Source organism: Plutella xylostella, chromosome 9 (assembly GCF_932276165.1).
Source record: "Plutella xylostella chromosome 9, ilPluXylo3.1, whole genome shotgun sequence".
NCBI lineage: Eukaryota > Metazoa > Arthropoda > Insecta > Lepidoptera > Plutellidae > Plutella > Plutella xylostella.
Genome location: NC_063989.1, coordinates 891,937 through 908,269, shown reverse-complemented (window position 1 = coordinate 908,269; position 16,333 = coordinate 891,937). Strand labels below are relative to the sequence as shown.

The following is a 16,333-nucleotide window of genomic DNA, read 5'->3' as shown; positions in this document are numbered from 1 at the left end:
AAAATTCAACATTCAACTCAATTAAAGATTTAAAATATTGAAATCAAAGAAATTTGAGTCCTCGTTACAAATATAATTAATTTAAAACCGTATATCAGTGCACTATTGCATAACGAATTTGTTCATTCAAACTCTGAAGACAACATAACCTCACATCATTATCAGAAATTAGCATGAGTCTGCTTAGAAAAACATTGAACTGGTATGCGCGGCTGTCGCCGGCGCGCGGCAAGTCTCTGCCCCCCTACACTCATGTTGTGCAGATCGGTGACCCCACACTGAGAAGAGTTTGTGAACCAGTACCACTTGAGAAGATCAAAACAGATGAAATCCAAACTGTCATCAAGAAGCTCAACTATGTCATGAATAAGTACCACAGCGTTGGCATGTCGGCGCCGCAAATTGGAGTTAACTTAAGGATATTTGTTATGAGGTAAATAGTCATTTTGTAGAGACACTATTTATTTCCTGTTTTATGAAGTTAACTTCTAAAACTATGATTTTTCAGGGTTACAGCACTACAAATCGGCAGCATACCTTTGGAGCGTGCGAAAATAATTGGCATGACTCCTTTAGCTCATGCTGTGAGTAAGTAAAGTAAATCTATAAGTTTATTTAATAAATATGATATGATTTCCTTACAACTGACTCTGTTGGCAGGTGTACATCAACCCTGAGATCAAGGTGGTAGACTACCAGAAGGTGGTACACACTGAGGGATGTGAGAGCTTCAAGGGATACTCTGCAGATGTACCCAGATACAAAGCTATTGAAGTTTCTGGTAATTTACTCACTTAAATAACAACCTTCTCCTGATAATGTATAAAATTTCCTACATAATCAATACATAAATATTATGAACACTTCTTGCAGGATACAATGCTAAAGGTGAACCTACAAAGGAGGTATACAAAGACTGGGGGGCGCGGATAGCACAGCATGAAATGGATCATTTAGATGGCAAGCTCTATGTTGACATAATGGACAGGAAGACCCTGCACTGCCTGTGTTGGGAGGAAGTCAACTTGTCCAAGGGTAAAGTCACAATACCTTTCACCCCTGAATAGTTGCCAGGAAAAACTTAGGTATATGTAAGACTTGAATAATACAACTGTATTTATGATAAGCCATTTATTCTCTGTAGCTATTACAATAGCATAAACATATAAGTACATTAATAATTTATGTGTATTTAACATGTTTCATATAGTTTAAGTTTGAAAAACAATAAAATTGTTGCTGTTATATTGCTGTACCTATTTGATCCTCATGTTAGTAAATGTTATGTTTCTAATTATGAATGAATAATGTTTATTAAAGATACAAAACTTGAGAACTTAAAATCGAGGTTGAATAATAATTACATCTCAATACCTATCTATCTATAACAATAAAAAATATGTTGGAATAAATAAAAACTTAGTTGGAAATTCATATTCAGTTACAAAACATTCAGCTAAATCTCTAGTTAGCAACCCTAAATTGCACTTTTCAAAGTGTTGACACCATGAAACTTCCCTAAAAGCAATGCTAAATAAGTTATAAGTTGCCAATAATAATCCTTAATGACTCCATAACTTAGCAATTAAATGTACTTCCTTACAAATATAATCCATGATCAGTAATTTCCTCTACATCAATCAGTTCGTGATATAAAAATGCGTTAGATGTTAATCAGTTATCTCAACTGCTATTCAAAATAGTTATTAAAACTTGTATCATTCAGCATCGTGATAATAATAGATGATTACATACTGACTCCTGCATCTACAAGCCTACTGTTTCCTTGAGTAAGATAAAGACCCAGCTGAAATTCATATGAGTAACATCAGCATAATCGCAGCGGCCTGCATTTTCGAAGCAAATTTTTGCCATCATATTGCATGAGTGGAATCCGCAAATGAACTAAATAGAAGCTTATAGCTACTATAGGCTATATTCTTCTATTCCTATAGTCTATATAGGAATAGAAGAATAGAAGCTATATAGGTCTTAATGAACTTTCATTCGTATAGGCTTCAAAATGTTAGCCGCTGCAATTACCCCCACTTCCCTACACCCCTGGCACCTCACCCCTGGTGGTCTACCGCAGCGGGTTGCTGGCCAGGCTGGTGAGGGAGGTCAGCGAGGGCGGCCCGCTGGCGGCAAGGCTCAGCCGGTCCGTCTCTTCATCCGCTTGGTTGTTGCGTAGCTCTTGCAGGGTGTACACGAACTTGGTCCACTCGTCGTTGCGCGGCTGGGACAGGGTCTGTGGAGGGAGTGATGAGGAGATCATGTGGTTTAGGTGACGAGAAAATGGTTTTAGCGTAAGTCGATGAGAATTATTATGACCTACTCTCGAAAATAACTGCTGGGTTCTTTACATTATACACCGTAACAATTTTTCTGTAAGATCTCTGAAGTTTGGAAAACTACTTCAGAGATCTTACAGAAAAATTGTTACGGATATATATTTAATTTTATGCTACTTCACGATTTTGCAAAAAAAGGCCTAGCTATGTTGTTTTTGTTAAACACTTTTCAGTCCGAATGGTGGTAGTGGTTAGTGACCCTGACTGCTATGCCGAAGGTCCCGGGTCCCCAGCCTGGGCGGACCGATATTTTTACTCGGCTCTATACATCAGCTGTCGAATACCCATATTTTATACCGTCTCTACCTAGCTTGGAGTCTCATCTTGCTTACCTCGTTGAGCTCCGTGAGCCAGATCCTGCCCGCGTCGTCTCCAGCAGCCACGTGCGTGCCGGCGCCGCTCCACGCCACGCGCGACAGCGCCACGCCGCCCGACGCCTGGATGCTGGCCACTGGCACCTGGAAGGAAGGGGGGGTTAGTGGAATTGTGGGGAGGGAGGGCTTACAGAGGGCCAAGTGTCTCATGTCTTGTTACATTACAAAGGCTTGGAGATACTACGATCAAAAACCCTCGGATCTCCGGGGTCCCTCCGGGAAGTCATAAGCAAACTAGGTTGTCTACTGGCTTTCTGCCGTGAGTTTGGGAGGCTTAATGGCTAGTCACCCCATAGGTATTTCACGCATAATGGCCCACCTTAGAAGCTAAATGCGGTAAATCTGCTCGCCATGATAGATAGATAGATAGAGGGCCAAGTGTAGTTGAATTTTGGCAAGAATGTATTCATTAATTTTACACTACACACTACGTCATAGTGTCAAGTGCTACGGTCAGCTGCATAAGTTGTTATACACTTCTGTACCTTGTCAAACTGACGAACCGTCAATGCTTCAATGAATGGATAGGCGGTTTGTTAGGTTGACAAGGTTCAAATGTGTATAGCTACTTATGCAGCTGACTGTACCTCCGTGTCGCGGTTGAGGTGCCACAGCGCGAGGCGGCCGGCCGCGTCCGCCGCCGCGAACAGCGCGGGGTGCGCGGGCGACCAGCGCGCGTCGCACACGTAGTCGCCGGACTCTTCGAATGAGTAGAGAGGCTTGTTCTCCTGCGGAGGAAAGAGGTTTGGTTAGCGATGGTTGGTAGATATGGCTGCAATTAGTTATAGAGAACAGTAAAGGGTCGTCAGACAACTAAGGTTACCGACATAGCTATCAAAATATGTAAGCTGAAGAGGCAGTGGGCTGGTCATATCTGCCGAAGAACCGATAACCGTTGGGGTAGACGAGTTCTCGAGTGGAGACCACGAACAGGCAAACGCAGCGTGGGACGCCCTCCTGCCCGCTGGACTGACGACCTTAGGCGGGTGGCGGGTAGTGGTTGGATGAGGAAGGCCGAGGACCAAGAGTTGTGGCGCTCCTTGGGAGAGGTCTATGTCCAGTTATTATGTCAGTTGCAGATAAATCAAACCATATAGTTAAAGACCTTGAGGCTCCACAGCTTGACGCTCCAGTCGACGGAGGCGCTCAGGTACAGGTGGCTCAGGTCCACGGCGCCGGCGGCCGCGTGCGTGTGCACGGAGGTCACGGGGCCCGCGTGCGCCTCCACGCACTCGGAGACGCCGGCGCGCTGCCCGTGACGGCAACCTGGGGGGAGGGGAATTCATTAAATATTAAACAAATTTAATAAAGATTTGTCCGTGCGTCGGAGGCATATTATACAGGTGTCGCAAAAAGGGTATGCTAAGCCGAAAGGGGGTGACACAGGGGGTCATTGGGGAGTAGTTTGTAAAAATTGACAAAAAATGTGAAAAACGACCTCACGTGATTAATGGACGGCCCCTTTCCATAGACACTTTTATGGTCACGTGACTTTACTATGGAGAACAAAAGTTGTTCAGAATAACCTTCTGAGTGAAGGGGGTGACCCCTTTCGGCTTAGTATATCCTTTTTGCAACACCCTGTATAGCATGTGTCTGTCGGGCGTCGGATTAGAGCTCCGCCTTGAAGAGGCATGATTCTATCACGGAACGCGGATCCGTGGTCTATTGCTTCCTACCATGTGAGAGACGAAGCCAACGCGTCACGCATCCGAACCAGTTGTAGCCCTAAAGGGTTTACCCTTACGTTTTCTCGGATATAAACTAGCCCAAATGATAACAAGCCAAACCACTAACCAGTATAAACATTCCCGTCCTCAGCGCCCAATACAAAGTTGTTGACGTCGCCGTGCGGGAAGCCCATGGACGTGACCGCCACCGCCTTGCTCTGCCGGTGCTGCAGCTCGAGGGTCTCCTGGGGAGTCATTGTTGCATGTGTTACATTTAGGTACAGTATATTACAAGCGGTTCGAAATGCGCATCTGTCGGTGACGGTGGTGAACCGCCTGCGGAGATAAACCCCCTTATTCATAGAAAGTTCACAGGGAGAGACAATACAGTTCAATAGCTAAAATGTTCTTTAACTTTTCTATGAATAAGGGGGAAAGAGTTTGGGGGTTCTCTTATATTTCACATCCAGTGTCTGTTAAGCTGCCAAGGGTTCCTGCCGTTAGCTTGAGTGGCTAGTTACTTTCCCAGCCCACCTTAGAGACAAAATCTGTTTGCTTCTGAAGATCTAATATATTTACATCATCTCTCTGTAGACTATAAAATGGAAGTGTTTACGCTGGAAGGGCATACTTATCTATACAGTCAGCTGCATAACTAGCTATATACATTTGTACCTTGTCAAACTACCTACTTTACAAACCGTCAATGTTTGGATGAATGAATACTGAATAGGCAGTTGGTGAATTTGACATGGTACAAAAGTGCATAGCTACTTATGCAGCTACATCAGTCAGCAAAAGAGACAAGTACATACCTGCGGCTGCGACAGCATGTCGAGCGACCAGGAGCACATGCGTCCGTCGGTGGACACGGAGATGAGGTTGTGCGCGTTCTGGCTGCCCACCACCGACAGGCAGTATACAGGGTGCTGGGGACGAATGTAGGGTTATATTAGTTAACTGTATACCGTTACATAACAATATTATTATACAAAAGCATGAAAAATCTTAGTAGGTACCTACACTAGACAACTTATCTGTTCCGGTGTCAGCTCACGTAAATGTGTAATATTTCTTAATTGTATAAGATTTTAAGTTTGCCAGTAGTGGTAATTCGCTCTTGTGGTTTCAATAAACCCATATAATCTTTTACAATATAAAATTCATTAGTAAATAATGAGATATGGATCAATTTAGTTCGCTCTCACCGGAACAGATAGGTTTGTCGCACTGTACAGGTGTGAGGCGCAAATGGGATGCGTCAAAACGAGTACGAGTTACGTCATTAGTGCGAGTTATGTCGCTCGTCTATTGTGGCAAGGACGTGCTCCGAATTTTATTCGTTCATAAATACAACATACACAACGTAGATGGTCACCATTTTGCTAAAGATACATAAATTTACCTGTGTAGAAATTATGTTTATCACATAACCATTGAAAATTAAGAAGAGTTAGGAGTTTAGTATTTGTAGCCACAAATGCAGTTCTTATCTTTTGATTAGCCTGCTTAGAAGCATTCATTGAGACAGGAATTTATCAAGAATGGTTAACATTGAATAAAAAAAAAATTGACTTATTAACTCACAGTGTGCGCAAGCGACGACAGTGGCGTCCTCTGTATAGGCGTTCGCTTCTGCACGCGGTTGTCCCACAACACGATCTGGCCGGAGTACGTCCCTCCCAGGATCAGGTTCGGGTGGAACCTGCAATAATTACGCATGGTTGAGTAATGTGATATAAGGTAAAGTTGAAAATAATAAGTAAAACGTTTGTAACTCAAACCTCAAAGGAGGCGCCAAAAACTGAAGTTATACAATATTTTAAATTGATTTTATGAAACAATCTTTATTTTTGAGTTATGCATAGATAAATAATTGCAAATGTGATTTCTGCGACTGCGTGACGTCTGATATAGAATCTTCTGTCTTACAGCTAACTATAGATAGCACGAAAGCGTCGCTTCACCGTCACGTTGCCGTCACGCTAACGTCGCGTCGCGTCGCAATCACGTCGCGTTGACGTAATATTTACAGCTCCGGGAGTCACATCCCCTCACACGCCGTCTAGTGACGTCACGCCTCCCTCACTACCCCCTCACCTGGCGAAGGTGGCGCTCATGACGGGCGACTGGCAGTGGAACACGTCCTCGGGCGTGCTCTTCTTGTACTTGGTGTTCCACAGCAGGCACACGCCGTCGGGCTGGTGCGGCGCCTGGAATTACAATTAAAAAGTTAAATTACGTAAATTTTTAGATTTATTTGTCGATAGCCAGGAAGCCCAGACGGAAAAAGAGGGGTGTTACAAGTTTAACGTGTCTGTAGCTCCCAAACGGCTAAACCTATTTCCATCTTGTTTTTGTAGATACATAGATATTGTTACCCCGAGTGTTCTTAGCTATATTTTATCAAAATCGGTTTTACCTTACAAAAATCATGCAACTTTTAGTGTTGACTTTGAAAGTAGGGGTTTTTATCGTTGGCTAGGTGACATATTAGCCTTCCACCACTACACAAAGGCTTTGTCACTAATACTCAGCTGATCGATCCTCTGCCAATGAACGAATTTCGGCCGAGAATACTGTATACGGTATAAGGAGAAGAAATGTCTCTTGCCTCGTCGCTGTTGTGGTAGGAGGTCCTTCGAGCCGGATATATGAGCTACATCTGAATCATGCTTCTTTTAGTGTTTGAATTTCGGGCTTTTTAACTATACGGTTTACGTAAACATTTTTTGGTCCTTCGAGCCGGATACATGAACTACATCTCTATGACTCGCCTCGTCGCTGTTGTGGTAGGAGGCCAGCAGCAGCTCCGGATGCGCCGCGCTCCAGTCCAGTGACGTCACGCAGCGCCCGCGCGACCAGCGCTCGTCGTAGAATGAACGGACCACGGAGAGTTTCGCGTCGGATTTGTCGTCTCTGTGGGGAATGAAAGTCGTGTTATTATGGAATGAAAACTTAAAGCTAGCCCCTCATAACATTTAGGGCCCAGTTTGTAGGCTGGATCTTTGTGGCCTGATAGTTTTCCTTCGGGGATATATCGGCTATAGTGCCGCCCGGGATTGTTATACATTGAATTCCAAATGCATCACACAGAGGCACTAATCGCCCGACTCGAAGTTAGCACGACGCGCTATGTGACGTTTCATAATGATGAAAGTCGATGTATTACTCCTGTCGGCACAATAGCCTCGTGTCGCGCCTATCTGGCGCCTCGCCATGATGTGATTTAATGTGCAAGAATATCATCAAGTTACTAATCCGCAGTTCCATGTACCTGGGTCATGAGCTGTAGGTAATTCTGAACTTACTGAAAACTTTACTTTTTGTGATAGCGATATGCATTGGGATTTAACAGGATACATAACTAGATGCATTATCTATTCGGTTGTATGCAGGTAACTTAATATGATGTACATGGCCTGACTGCCTCTCCTGTAAAGCAACTACTCACATGGCATTCTCGCTGTGTTGCGACTACTCACATGGCATTCTCGCTGTGGTTGGCGCCGGTGTAGTCCGCGTAGATGTCCACGCTCTCGGCTAGCGCTCGCTCTATGACCCGCCCGGCGCGCGAGATGAACCGCTGGAACTGACTCACGTGGCATTCTCGCTGTGTTGCAACTACTCACGTGGCGTTCTCGCTGTGTCACGACTACTCACATGGCATTCTCGCTGTGGTTGGCGCCGGTGTAGTCCGCGTAGATGTCCACGCTCTCTGCCAGGGCTCGCTCGATGACCCGCCCGGCGCGCGAGATGAACCGCTGGAACTGACTCACGTGGCATTCTCGCTCTACTCACATGAAATTCTCGCTCTACACACATGGCATTCTCGCTCTACTCACATGGCATTCTCGCTCTACTCACATGGCATTCTCGCTCTACTCACATTGCATTCTCGCTGTGGTTGGCGCCGGTGTAGTCCGCGTAGATGTCCACGCTCTCGGCCAGCGCTCGCTCGATGACCCGCCCGGCGCGCGAGATGAACCGCTGGAACTCTGCCGACAGCATTATTGTCTGCTTCTCGTCCGCACTTAGTTCGCGTGCTGTGTGGGGGGAGAAGGAATGAGTTTTATAGAAAGAAAATACATGTAAATTGCGGCCTAAAGGTCTCACCGAACGACTGTTGACTGCTGTATTAGCTACTAAACTCCTCAAGTCATTCTTTTCTATCAAGAACGGAGTTCAGGTGACAAATATCATATCATAAACTATATCAAAAGAACTACATATCTAGGTGTGTTCAAAAAGACTGACACTAAGTTTCAATTTAAGACGTATCACTTCGGGAGATTAATTTAGAAGTGAGGAGTATCATTCGTGCAACCATCAGTACAGAGTAATGTGGCCAGTGTGGGCACACGTTTTGGGAGACCATCCCTCCTTCAGCCAATCCACTATTGCAACTCTATCAAAAAATACTCAACCAATCACAACCCACCTTTCTTCTCCTTCTCCTCCTCCTTCTTCTCCTCGGGCTGGGTGACAGCCGGCTGGACCTCCTTCACAGTAGGCAGCCCGTGCGGCAGGATGCCCGGGGGCAGCTTGCCGTGGAACGCCGCGTCCTCTTCGTCCCCTTGTCGCGCGCCGTCGTCGAATGTAAGTACTAGATGGTGAATAAGAATGGCGACGGCGGCGGGGTTCGGGTTTGTGTATGGGTGGGATGGGAGTGAGTGAGAATGTGTGTGTTTGTGTGGGGGGGAGTAGAGCTTTATAAGCGTAGAATGTATATTCGACGACCGAAGAAGGACACCTTATAAGCCTAGAAGAATGGATATGACTCCAACGACGAAAATGGACAATGAAGGTCCTGGGACTTTTAAGGAAGCTGTGATACTAGTAGTTATTGGATGGAATAAGAACGGAGATCGAGATTTATTCTCGTCAATTAAAGCTACGAATCCATCCTTAGGAATTTGTGCTATAGGTAGTTCTGAAGTTACTGAAAACTTTTGTTATTGTGAAAGCGATATCCATTTGGATTAAAAGGGATTCATAACTAGATGTAGGCACTATCTACTTGGTTGTATGTATTTAAACTAAATGTAATGATTTAGGATAAGGGGATTAGGAATCTAGATAAAATAAAGACTAAGGAAAGTCTAATCCAAAATTATATCTACTTTTAGGAGATTGTGCATCATGCACTACGGTGACTAAATCATCATCAAATTAGAGGAATTCAAACTAAATACTTTCAATCAGTATAGATAGATCTACAAATACGATGGAAACTATATTTTCTCTATTATTTCAGGAACGAATGGTGTGTTGTGATGTAATGTGAATTAAAAGTATACAATAACATACACAATTAGGTTTTTTTGTGATAAATAATTCTACATACAAATTATACATTATTTACTTAGTGCTATTATTAATAACATCTGATTCTGTTTTTAGTATTGTAAATAGCTGCTCATTATTGGATACTTTTAACTACAGGAAATGAAAGTATTGCACTAAGTTCAGGAAAGACAGTGGTTTGAATTGTTTAGTGTACGATGATCTAGCTAGTCTATGGTTATTATCACAAGTAAGCGTGAGTGCATAGTTAGAAGATACCTAACTAAGTTGCGTTGCCAGAATTCAGAACAGAATTAGTTATTCTATTTTAAGCGATGTTACTGTAGATTTGTGGTTCTTTTTACAGGAAATACTTAGAAGTTTTTTAAAGTTAGTTGTTACTTATTCTAAGTACTGAATTCTGTAATAAGTGATGTCGGTTTTATTTGATTGATGAATGTAGCTTAAAGCAAGACGTTTTTTTTAATTTTACGCTTAGGAAAAAGGTCAATTCTTAGTTACACGTATAATGTTATGTACAATGAATAAGAAGAATGTTCAATGAAAACTTTAACTGTACCGAGTAAGGTAATGTTGCCTTTTTCCTAAGCATACAGGGGGCCTAGCTAAACACGAGATTATCTACTCTGAGCCTACCGTAGCTTTATCAAACTTAAATCTCATTTTAAATATCAAAGTTTGTACACAAGGCAGTTTCAAAAACAAACCCAAACGGATTCATGTGCAACTAAATATCACTCATAATATTTTTTTCTATAAAAAGCATTTAAATGGTGACAGAAAGCTCTAAAATAATATTCAAAATAAAAATAGCTCAACAAAAAACTTCCCGAGCTCTCCACTAGAGAGAAAAATGGTTTATAAAATACAAAAATAAAATATTAATGTATAAAATAAAGCTAATATTCTTAAATAATAATTATTCTGTAAAAAGTAATGACTATGTCGTCATGCAAACACACACAAAAGTGGGATACTATTCTGTCACATGCATAAAATACTCTATCGATACTCAAATATAACGACTTTCAACATGGCTGACAAATGTTTAAATACAGTAGGCATTTCAATCAAATTATGTAGAAAACCGATGAAGACGAACAAAAAATATTTCCTTCAACCTAAACATTTCCCAGCCAAAATACAAAATAAATAATAGGTGCACGATATACTACAATAATGTTGTTGTTAGCGTTTCTAATGTCATAAATAGCGTTATTCGATATAGTAAAATGAGGGTACAGTCCAACACAGGCATGCTTACTGCTTAGTGACATAGGCACAAGGTCTACATTTGAAGAGCAAAATTTAGGTCTCATGAAGTGGTTCAGAATTGAAACCTACCTGTGAACTCGTCCTCCCACTCTAAGCCTGGGTTTAGATTGTACTCATCTTGAACAAGGGAGGAAAACAAAAATCATGTCAGTATCTTTCGATCATTCGGTCAAAACAAATGCTATACAGACCCCGCGTTCCAGAGGCTTACTTTTAACCACAAAATCTGGCCCAATTTAGAAAGATTACATTTATTTTAATTACCAGGTGCTCCCATAGCTGTCGTTTAAAGATTTTCCCTTCTGATTGTAATTTTGTGGTCAAAAGTGGGGTATTTCGTAGCTATCGGAACACGGCGGGACAATATGGAGGGTGCTTCATTATGTTACAGCATGACCTACGTTTGATGAGTTAAAACCTGTGCAGTGTTAGTATAGACGGAAGAGGCGTGACGTCATACGGCGACCCCATAACTACCACCATATCGATACACATATATAAAGGTACAATCGTATCTCTGCGGCCTTACACTCGTGGAGAACTCTGGAAGGCCACATCTCTAGTCTCAATCAATAACAGTTTTTAAGTCTAATGAATTAAGAGTATATTTCAAGCAATCCGTCGGTACCGCACCTAACCCGATTTGTTAGTACGAAAGTTCTAGAAGCGTGAACAGGTAGTCTATGTACAGATATCTATGGAAGTCCAGTTGGAGGGCAAACCGACACCGAACGAACACAAGTGTTAGAGGGAGATACGAGAGGAATAATGACTTACCGTAGTAGTCGGTCGCGTGTGCTAGAAAGAAACAAACATATAAACATACCGTCAGTATTGCGTTGTGGAGCATTAAATTATGTACATCTAAAATTTCACCCTATTTGTCAACTCGAATAATTATGGCCCTTTCAAAGATGTACCGAAAGAGTTAGTTTGAATACCTTATTGAAATATGATATTCACAATGAATAACAATTAAATAAATACTATTATTTTCTGGCGGTGCTTTTAAATCAAGACATGCTTAAAATACCTATAATTTAATTAACATAAATTCAAATATTTACTTAAATTACATTATGTCCGAAATGGATCAGTTAATCATGCAGTTTTATTTGTTACCCAGCTGTTTATTGACAAACACAAATCTATTTTATAATAAATAATGTCGCCTTTTTCAGTAGTATCAAATAAGTAATTAAAAAATAACTTTAAAAAAAATGAGACTTTAATCGATTTAAAAGAGGCAACATTATTCAGCATCTTCAACAAATATCTCTGTCATTTCAACCAATTCATTAGACGTGATATTTGTTGAAATCGTTACGGCATATGTTAATAAAGTTCAAATTACCTTTACGTGGCCGCCACCAGTCCTCCATGTATCCTGAAAGCGGTGATGGATTGGAAGAGCAGCCTTTTTATGGTAGCACAAACACAAACATTGCACCGGACACTCAAACAGTATTTACTTTTATAACATTAGTTTAGTACCAAGTAGGGTAGCATAAAGGAGGACGCCACACAAGCCAATCAACTCAAAGGTAGCCAAACTCTTTGGTGGATTCTAAATTTGAAAAAAAATACAAATTTTAAACAGTTTATGATGAGAAAGGTGTATCAGTAAAAATAACAAAAGAAAATCTAAATAATGATTGCTAAGTTGACGAGACAATGAGAACGAAAAAAAGTAAATACTGTTCTAAATATTAATTAAGAATGTCAGTAGTTAATACCAAGACTAGTTTGCAAATAAATTTGTTCAATTATAAATGAAAGCTTAATGCTTTTTGTTTATAATTTGTGAATGAGAATGATTTGGAAAGGAAAGGACAACTCTATTTGCAAAATATAAAATTATCACCAACACCAGACGTCACGTTAAAACCAAAAACGTGGACAGACGGGGACACAATATAAGGGATGTTTATTTTTACACAGTGATAATGATAACATAGTGTTAACAGTTAGGTAGACGAATACACAGAGAATTATCATTAGATACAGATTAATCTTTGTGTATTCCGTCCTGTTAATATTTCATGCAGATTATTTCGTTAATGTTAGATCATTATTGTAAATTACTTTAAATAATCGCAAACCCTTTCACTCAGTTCAAACGGCACACATAAAACATCACACAATTCCGAGCCTCTCTAGCATTCTACTTACAAAAAAAACCGTAGCTGAAATCTGGAAGAAAAAATTGCAACCAATTTCTTGTTTGTTTAGTTTTATGATTGTGATTATTCCATGAGATGAGAATGAGTTAGATATTTCATGAAATTGTCGTTGATGATCTTTTCTTCAGACAGTAGATAGATTTTATGATAATGTAAAAATAAAAAAGACAACCCCATACAGCAATGGATCGTATACATAACTTAGTATTAACAGATCAATCACAAAATAAAATAAGCCCCAATTTCTCTCTAACTCCCTAAATGGCCAATGGAATGTTGATTGCAATTCTTTCAAGGCGCAAGCATACATCTAGCCATCTCGCTCACACCCGTACGACTGACGTGAACTTACCATCTCGCAACTCTGTCCCCCCTGTAGTGGTGGTTTGGGTCTGCTTGGTGTAAACCACATTCTCCTTCGGAGGGATGTCAGTAGATTGAACTGACACCAGTTGGAGTGTTGGCGCTTTTTTCGTGACCCTGAAACATTATTGAGGTTGAAGATTTATTAATTGAGGTTTTTATTGTGTTTGGTCAAGCACAGAACCCTTTTCGATACTTCTGTCCATATTACATAGCAGTGGGGACATACACAATGGCTTAATTTCAAAATAATATCCTGCACGAAACTAGTAGTGGAACTAGTCGTGCATGTGGCATGTGTAATAGACACACATAGTAAACACATAGGTTGGCTTTGTTTCCCTGATAGCTCAAATGCTTTATGTTTAAGTTTTATCTTAGTCTAAACAAAATCTAAATCTCTTCCAAATAAAAGAGCATCACTCACAGCAAACTCGGCGTCTGTTTATCAGCGTGCGGCAAGCTGACATCCGGGGAGGCGGTCTGCGGCGGCGTCAGTGACGTCATGGAGGAGAGCGAGGAGAGCACGTCCTTCACGGGAGCCACGCCCAGGGACGACAGCATCTCGTCCAGGTCGCGCCGGCTGTCCAGGCTGGAGGCGGTGGAGGCGCGTTGCTGAGGATATGTGGAGAATGTAGATGTTATACATAGGCACATTACTGGAGATATTTATTTTGTAAATTTTTGATATTATGCCTAGCCAATTTTTGCAGCAGCCAAATGGGAACTGCTCTGAAACCCCTATGAATCTAATTAGATTTGCCTGAGAGAGTAGATTGAGGTTTATATTTTGTTAGTGCAAGTTTTATTGCAATACAATAAAAATGGGTATTTTTTTACGTAGAAGACAGAGAGAGACAGAGAGACCTGCCTGTGTCTCATAAGCATACTGGGCAGTAAATGGTTAAGAAACTTCTAGGAGCCAAAAATAAGAAATTTATAAGACCTTAGCTTAAGCTTCCTGCTCCTCCTTGTCTGCTCTTGTTTTGGGAGCAGATGTTGCGGCAGAGTCTAGTGTTAGCAAATAAACTTGTCTGCAGAGACTCATATGAAATGCCTAGGGTCCTTGGTCCATGCAACAGGCAATAACATTTGTTAACAGCTCCATGGGCATCCACTTTCAACCATACAGCTATCAATTTTGTTTAAATGCCACTTCCGTGAATTCCTAAAGGCACTAAATAGTCTCTTACCAGGGCTTCCTCGGCATCCTTCTGTTCCTTCTCACGACGGCGGCGGTCCTTCTCCTCCCGCAGCATCTGCAGCTTCGCCTTCTTGCGCTCCAGCTCTGCCTTGCGGTCTGACATGCTGGACATAGTGTTGTTCCTAGGTCCTGGGGACAGACAGGTGGAAAATGTTGTAGTTATTGGATGTTGTATTGTGTGGTGGATGTTGTTGGTCAGTGAGTGTAAGTAAACAGATTAAAATTGGAATACCCTTCATTGGGTCAAATCAGCTACGTCAAATGGGTTTACGTTCAAAACGATGTGGGAGCCATGATCATTTTGCTCAATAAAGGACTGATTGAATTTTGGCAGGGAAAGAAAGCCTATGATGGGTAAGGCTGATGTCATCATTGAGGATCCATGATTCACACAGATTGAAGATTTATACGAATATATTAATGTAACTTACCTTAAATTTAACCGGATACCTAATAAATAAACAGCATCTTCAAGAAATTAACATACAAACACAGTCTGAACGTGGCAGACTGTAATTTCTTCGGGATAACGGGAAGAAGTGTTTTGTGTGCAGATGAATAAATACTGTAAATTAATAGTATTTTTTAAACCATACGTAATACTAATGTCTACTACGGTTTATAAGAACAGTAATTATCAGCTATTTTTCATAAAAACTCGATTTATTGATGAAAAATATTTTCACTTATTTTCAGAAAAAAAACTTTTATTCGATTTTTTTAAATGGAGTTGCCATGTTTGAATTTGATGATTTAGATGACTCTGTACCAATATGGTGAACTGCCCAATCTACTGTCCTTTTATTTTAGACAGAAGCTCTGAAATGAGGCGTTTGTTAAAAAAAAAAAGTTCCTTTTTGGAGAAATAGATGGCGTTGTCTGGGGTTGTACCAACTTTCAATCCCTCAGAACACACTCAGATCACAATATGTTATTCTGTGAGGCTAACGAAATGTGAAAGTGACGTAGGTAGGTAGAATTGTAGTATTATTTTCTCTATGATGTCGATGTCACTGTTGCTTCAGCGTTCAGTGCGATTGTGCGTACAGCCGTTCTTTTCAAGTTTTCTCAGTTTACTTGTGTTTCTCCTGTATTAATTGAGTTGTAGTTGAGCTATCTGCTCCTCCTCCCTTGATACTGTAGAGTTAGTGCACTTGAGATAGTGACTCTTTTGAGATAGTGACTCTTGTGAGATAGTGACTCTTGTGAGATAGTGACTCTTGTGATAGTGACTGTGTGATATTTATCATTAGTACGCACAGCTCATCAATCAGAACAACTTTTGTCTACTAGTTTTGGAAATTAGCGAAAATCAAATTTTGGATCTCCATACAAAAATTACCAGTGACTTTTATTATACCTACTTAAATAATATTTAATTGTTTAATAATGATTATAAAAATGTTGTTTGCAGATGTAAACAGTGGGTTAAGATGACCGGTAAGGAGGATCTGGTTTATGTGCCTATTGAAAAGCTACATCAACTTAAACGAATTTGTGGCAATCATTTTCTACCACAACATTTTAAGAACACAATTGAAAAAAAAACAATTTCATGTGTGGGACTTACTGCAGACACTTTTTTTATAATAAATAAATATAATTA

The 16,333-nt window shown here is 40.9% G+C and overlaps 2 protein-coding genes across 21 annotated transcripts; one reads left to right on the top strand and one right to left on the bottom strand.

The window, feature by feature from the left end:
- Positions 1-15: 15 nt before the first annotated feature.
- Positions 16-1,343, top strand: LOC105383063 (peptide deformylase, mitochondrial). Its single transcript, XM_011553076.3, has 4 exons — positions 16-433; positions 509-584; positions 661-781; positions 874-1,343. Exons 1-4 carry the CDS (start codon positions 174-176, stop codon positions 1,065-1,067), a joined length of 651 nt encoding a protein of 216 aa, XP_011551378.3. The 5' UTR covers positions 16-173; the 3' UTR covers positions 1,068-1,343.
- On the bottom strand, positions 1,117-15,442 carry LOC105388904 (cytoplasmic dynein 1 intermediate chain). Of its 20 annotated transcripts, none has more exons than XM_048623199.1 (19): positions 15,159-15,442; positions 14,717-14,856; positions 13,951-14,138; positions 13,513-13,640; positions 12,332-12,394; positions 11,755-11,775; positions 11,047-11,094; positions 8,837-9,001; positions 8,362-8,441; positions 8,059-8,135; positions 7,173-7,314; positions 6,496-6,608; positions 5,983-6,100; positions 5,211-5,324; positions 4,523-4,640; positions 3,831-3,991; positions 3,313-3,453; positions 2,684-2,809; positions 1,117-2,248 (listed from the first exon to the last, which is right to left on the bottom strand). In XM_048623199.1, the coding sequence occupies exons 2-19, from the start codon at positions 14,837-14,839 to the stop codon at positions 2,084-2,086; spliced, it is 2,091 nt and encodes a 696-aa protein (XP_048479156.1). In that variant the 5' UTR covers positions 14,840-14,856; positions 15,159-15,442; the 3' UTR covers positions 1,117-2,083. The 20 variants fall into 20 exon arrangements, with proteins under 20 accessions (XP_048479156.1, XP_048479155.1, XP_048479159.1 ...); XM_048623198.1 differs by having other exon boundaries at positions 8,059-8,165; positions 8,392-8,441; XM_048623202.1 differs by lacking the exons at positions 8,059-8,135; positions 12,332-12,394 and adding an exon at positions 13,150-13,170 and having other exon boundaries at positions 8,285-8,441; positions 15,159-15,441.
- Between the last annotated feature and the right edge of the window lie 891 nt (positions 15,443-16,333).

Coding starts and splice junctions, on each gene's coding strand:
- LOC105383063 (XM_011553076.3), top strand. CDS start 174: ATGAGTCTGCTTAGAAAAACATTGAACTGGTATGCGCGGCTGTCGCCG. Junction 434..508: donor TTAAGGATATTTGTTATGAG/GTAAATAGTCAT, acceptor ATGATTTTTCAG/GGTTACAGCACTACAAATCG. Junction 782..873: donor CAAAGCTATTGAAGTTTCTG/GTAATTTACTCA, acceptor CACTTCTTGCAG/GATACAATGCTAAAGGTGAA.
- LOC105388904 (XM_048623199.1), bottom strand. CDS start 14,839: ATGTCCAGCATGTCAGACCGCAAGGCAGAGCTGGAGCGCAAGAAGGCG. Junction 13,641..13,950: donor AAACAGACGCCGAGTTTGCT/GTGAGTGATGCT, acceptor ATAATGTTTCAG/GGTCACGAAAAAAGCGCCAA. Junction 9,002..11,046: donor GTGGGAGGACGAGTTCACAG/GTAGGTTTCAAT, acceptor TTCACCATCTAG/TACTTACATTCGACGACGGC.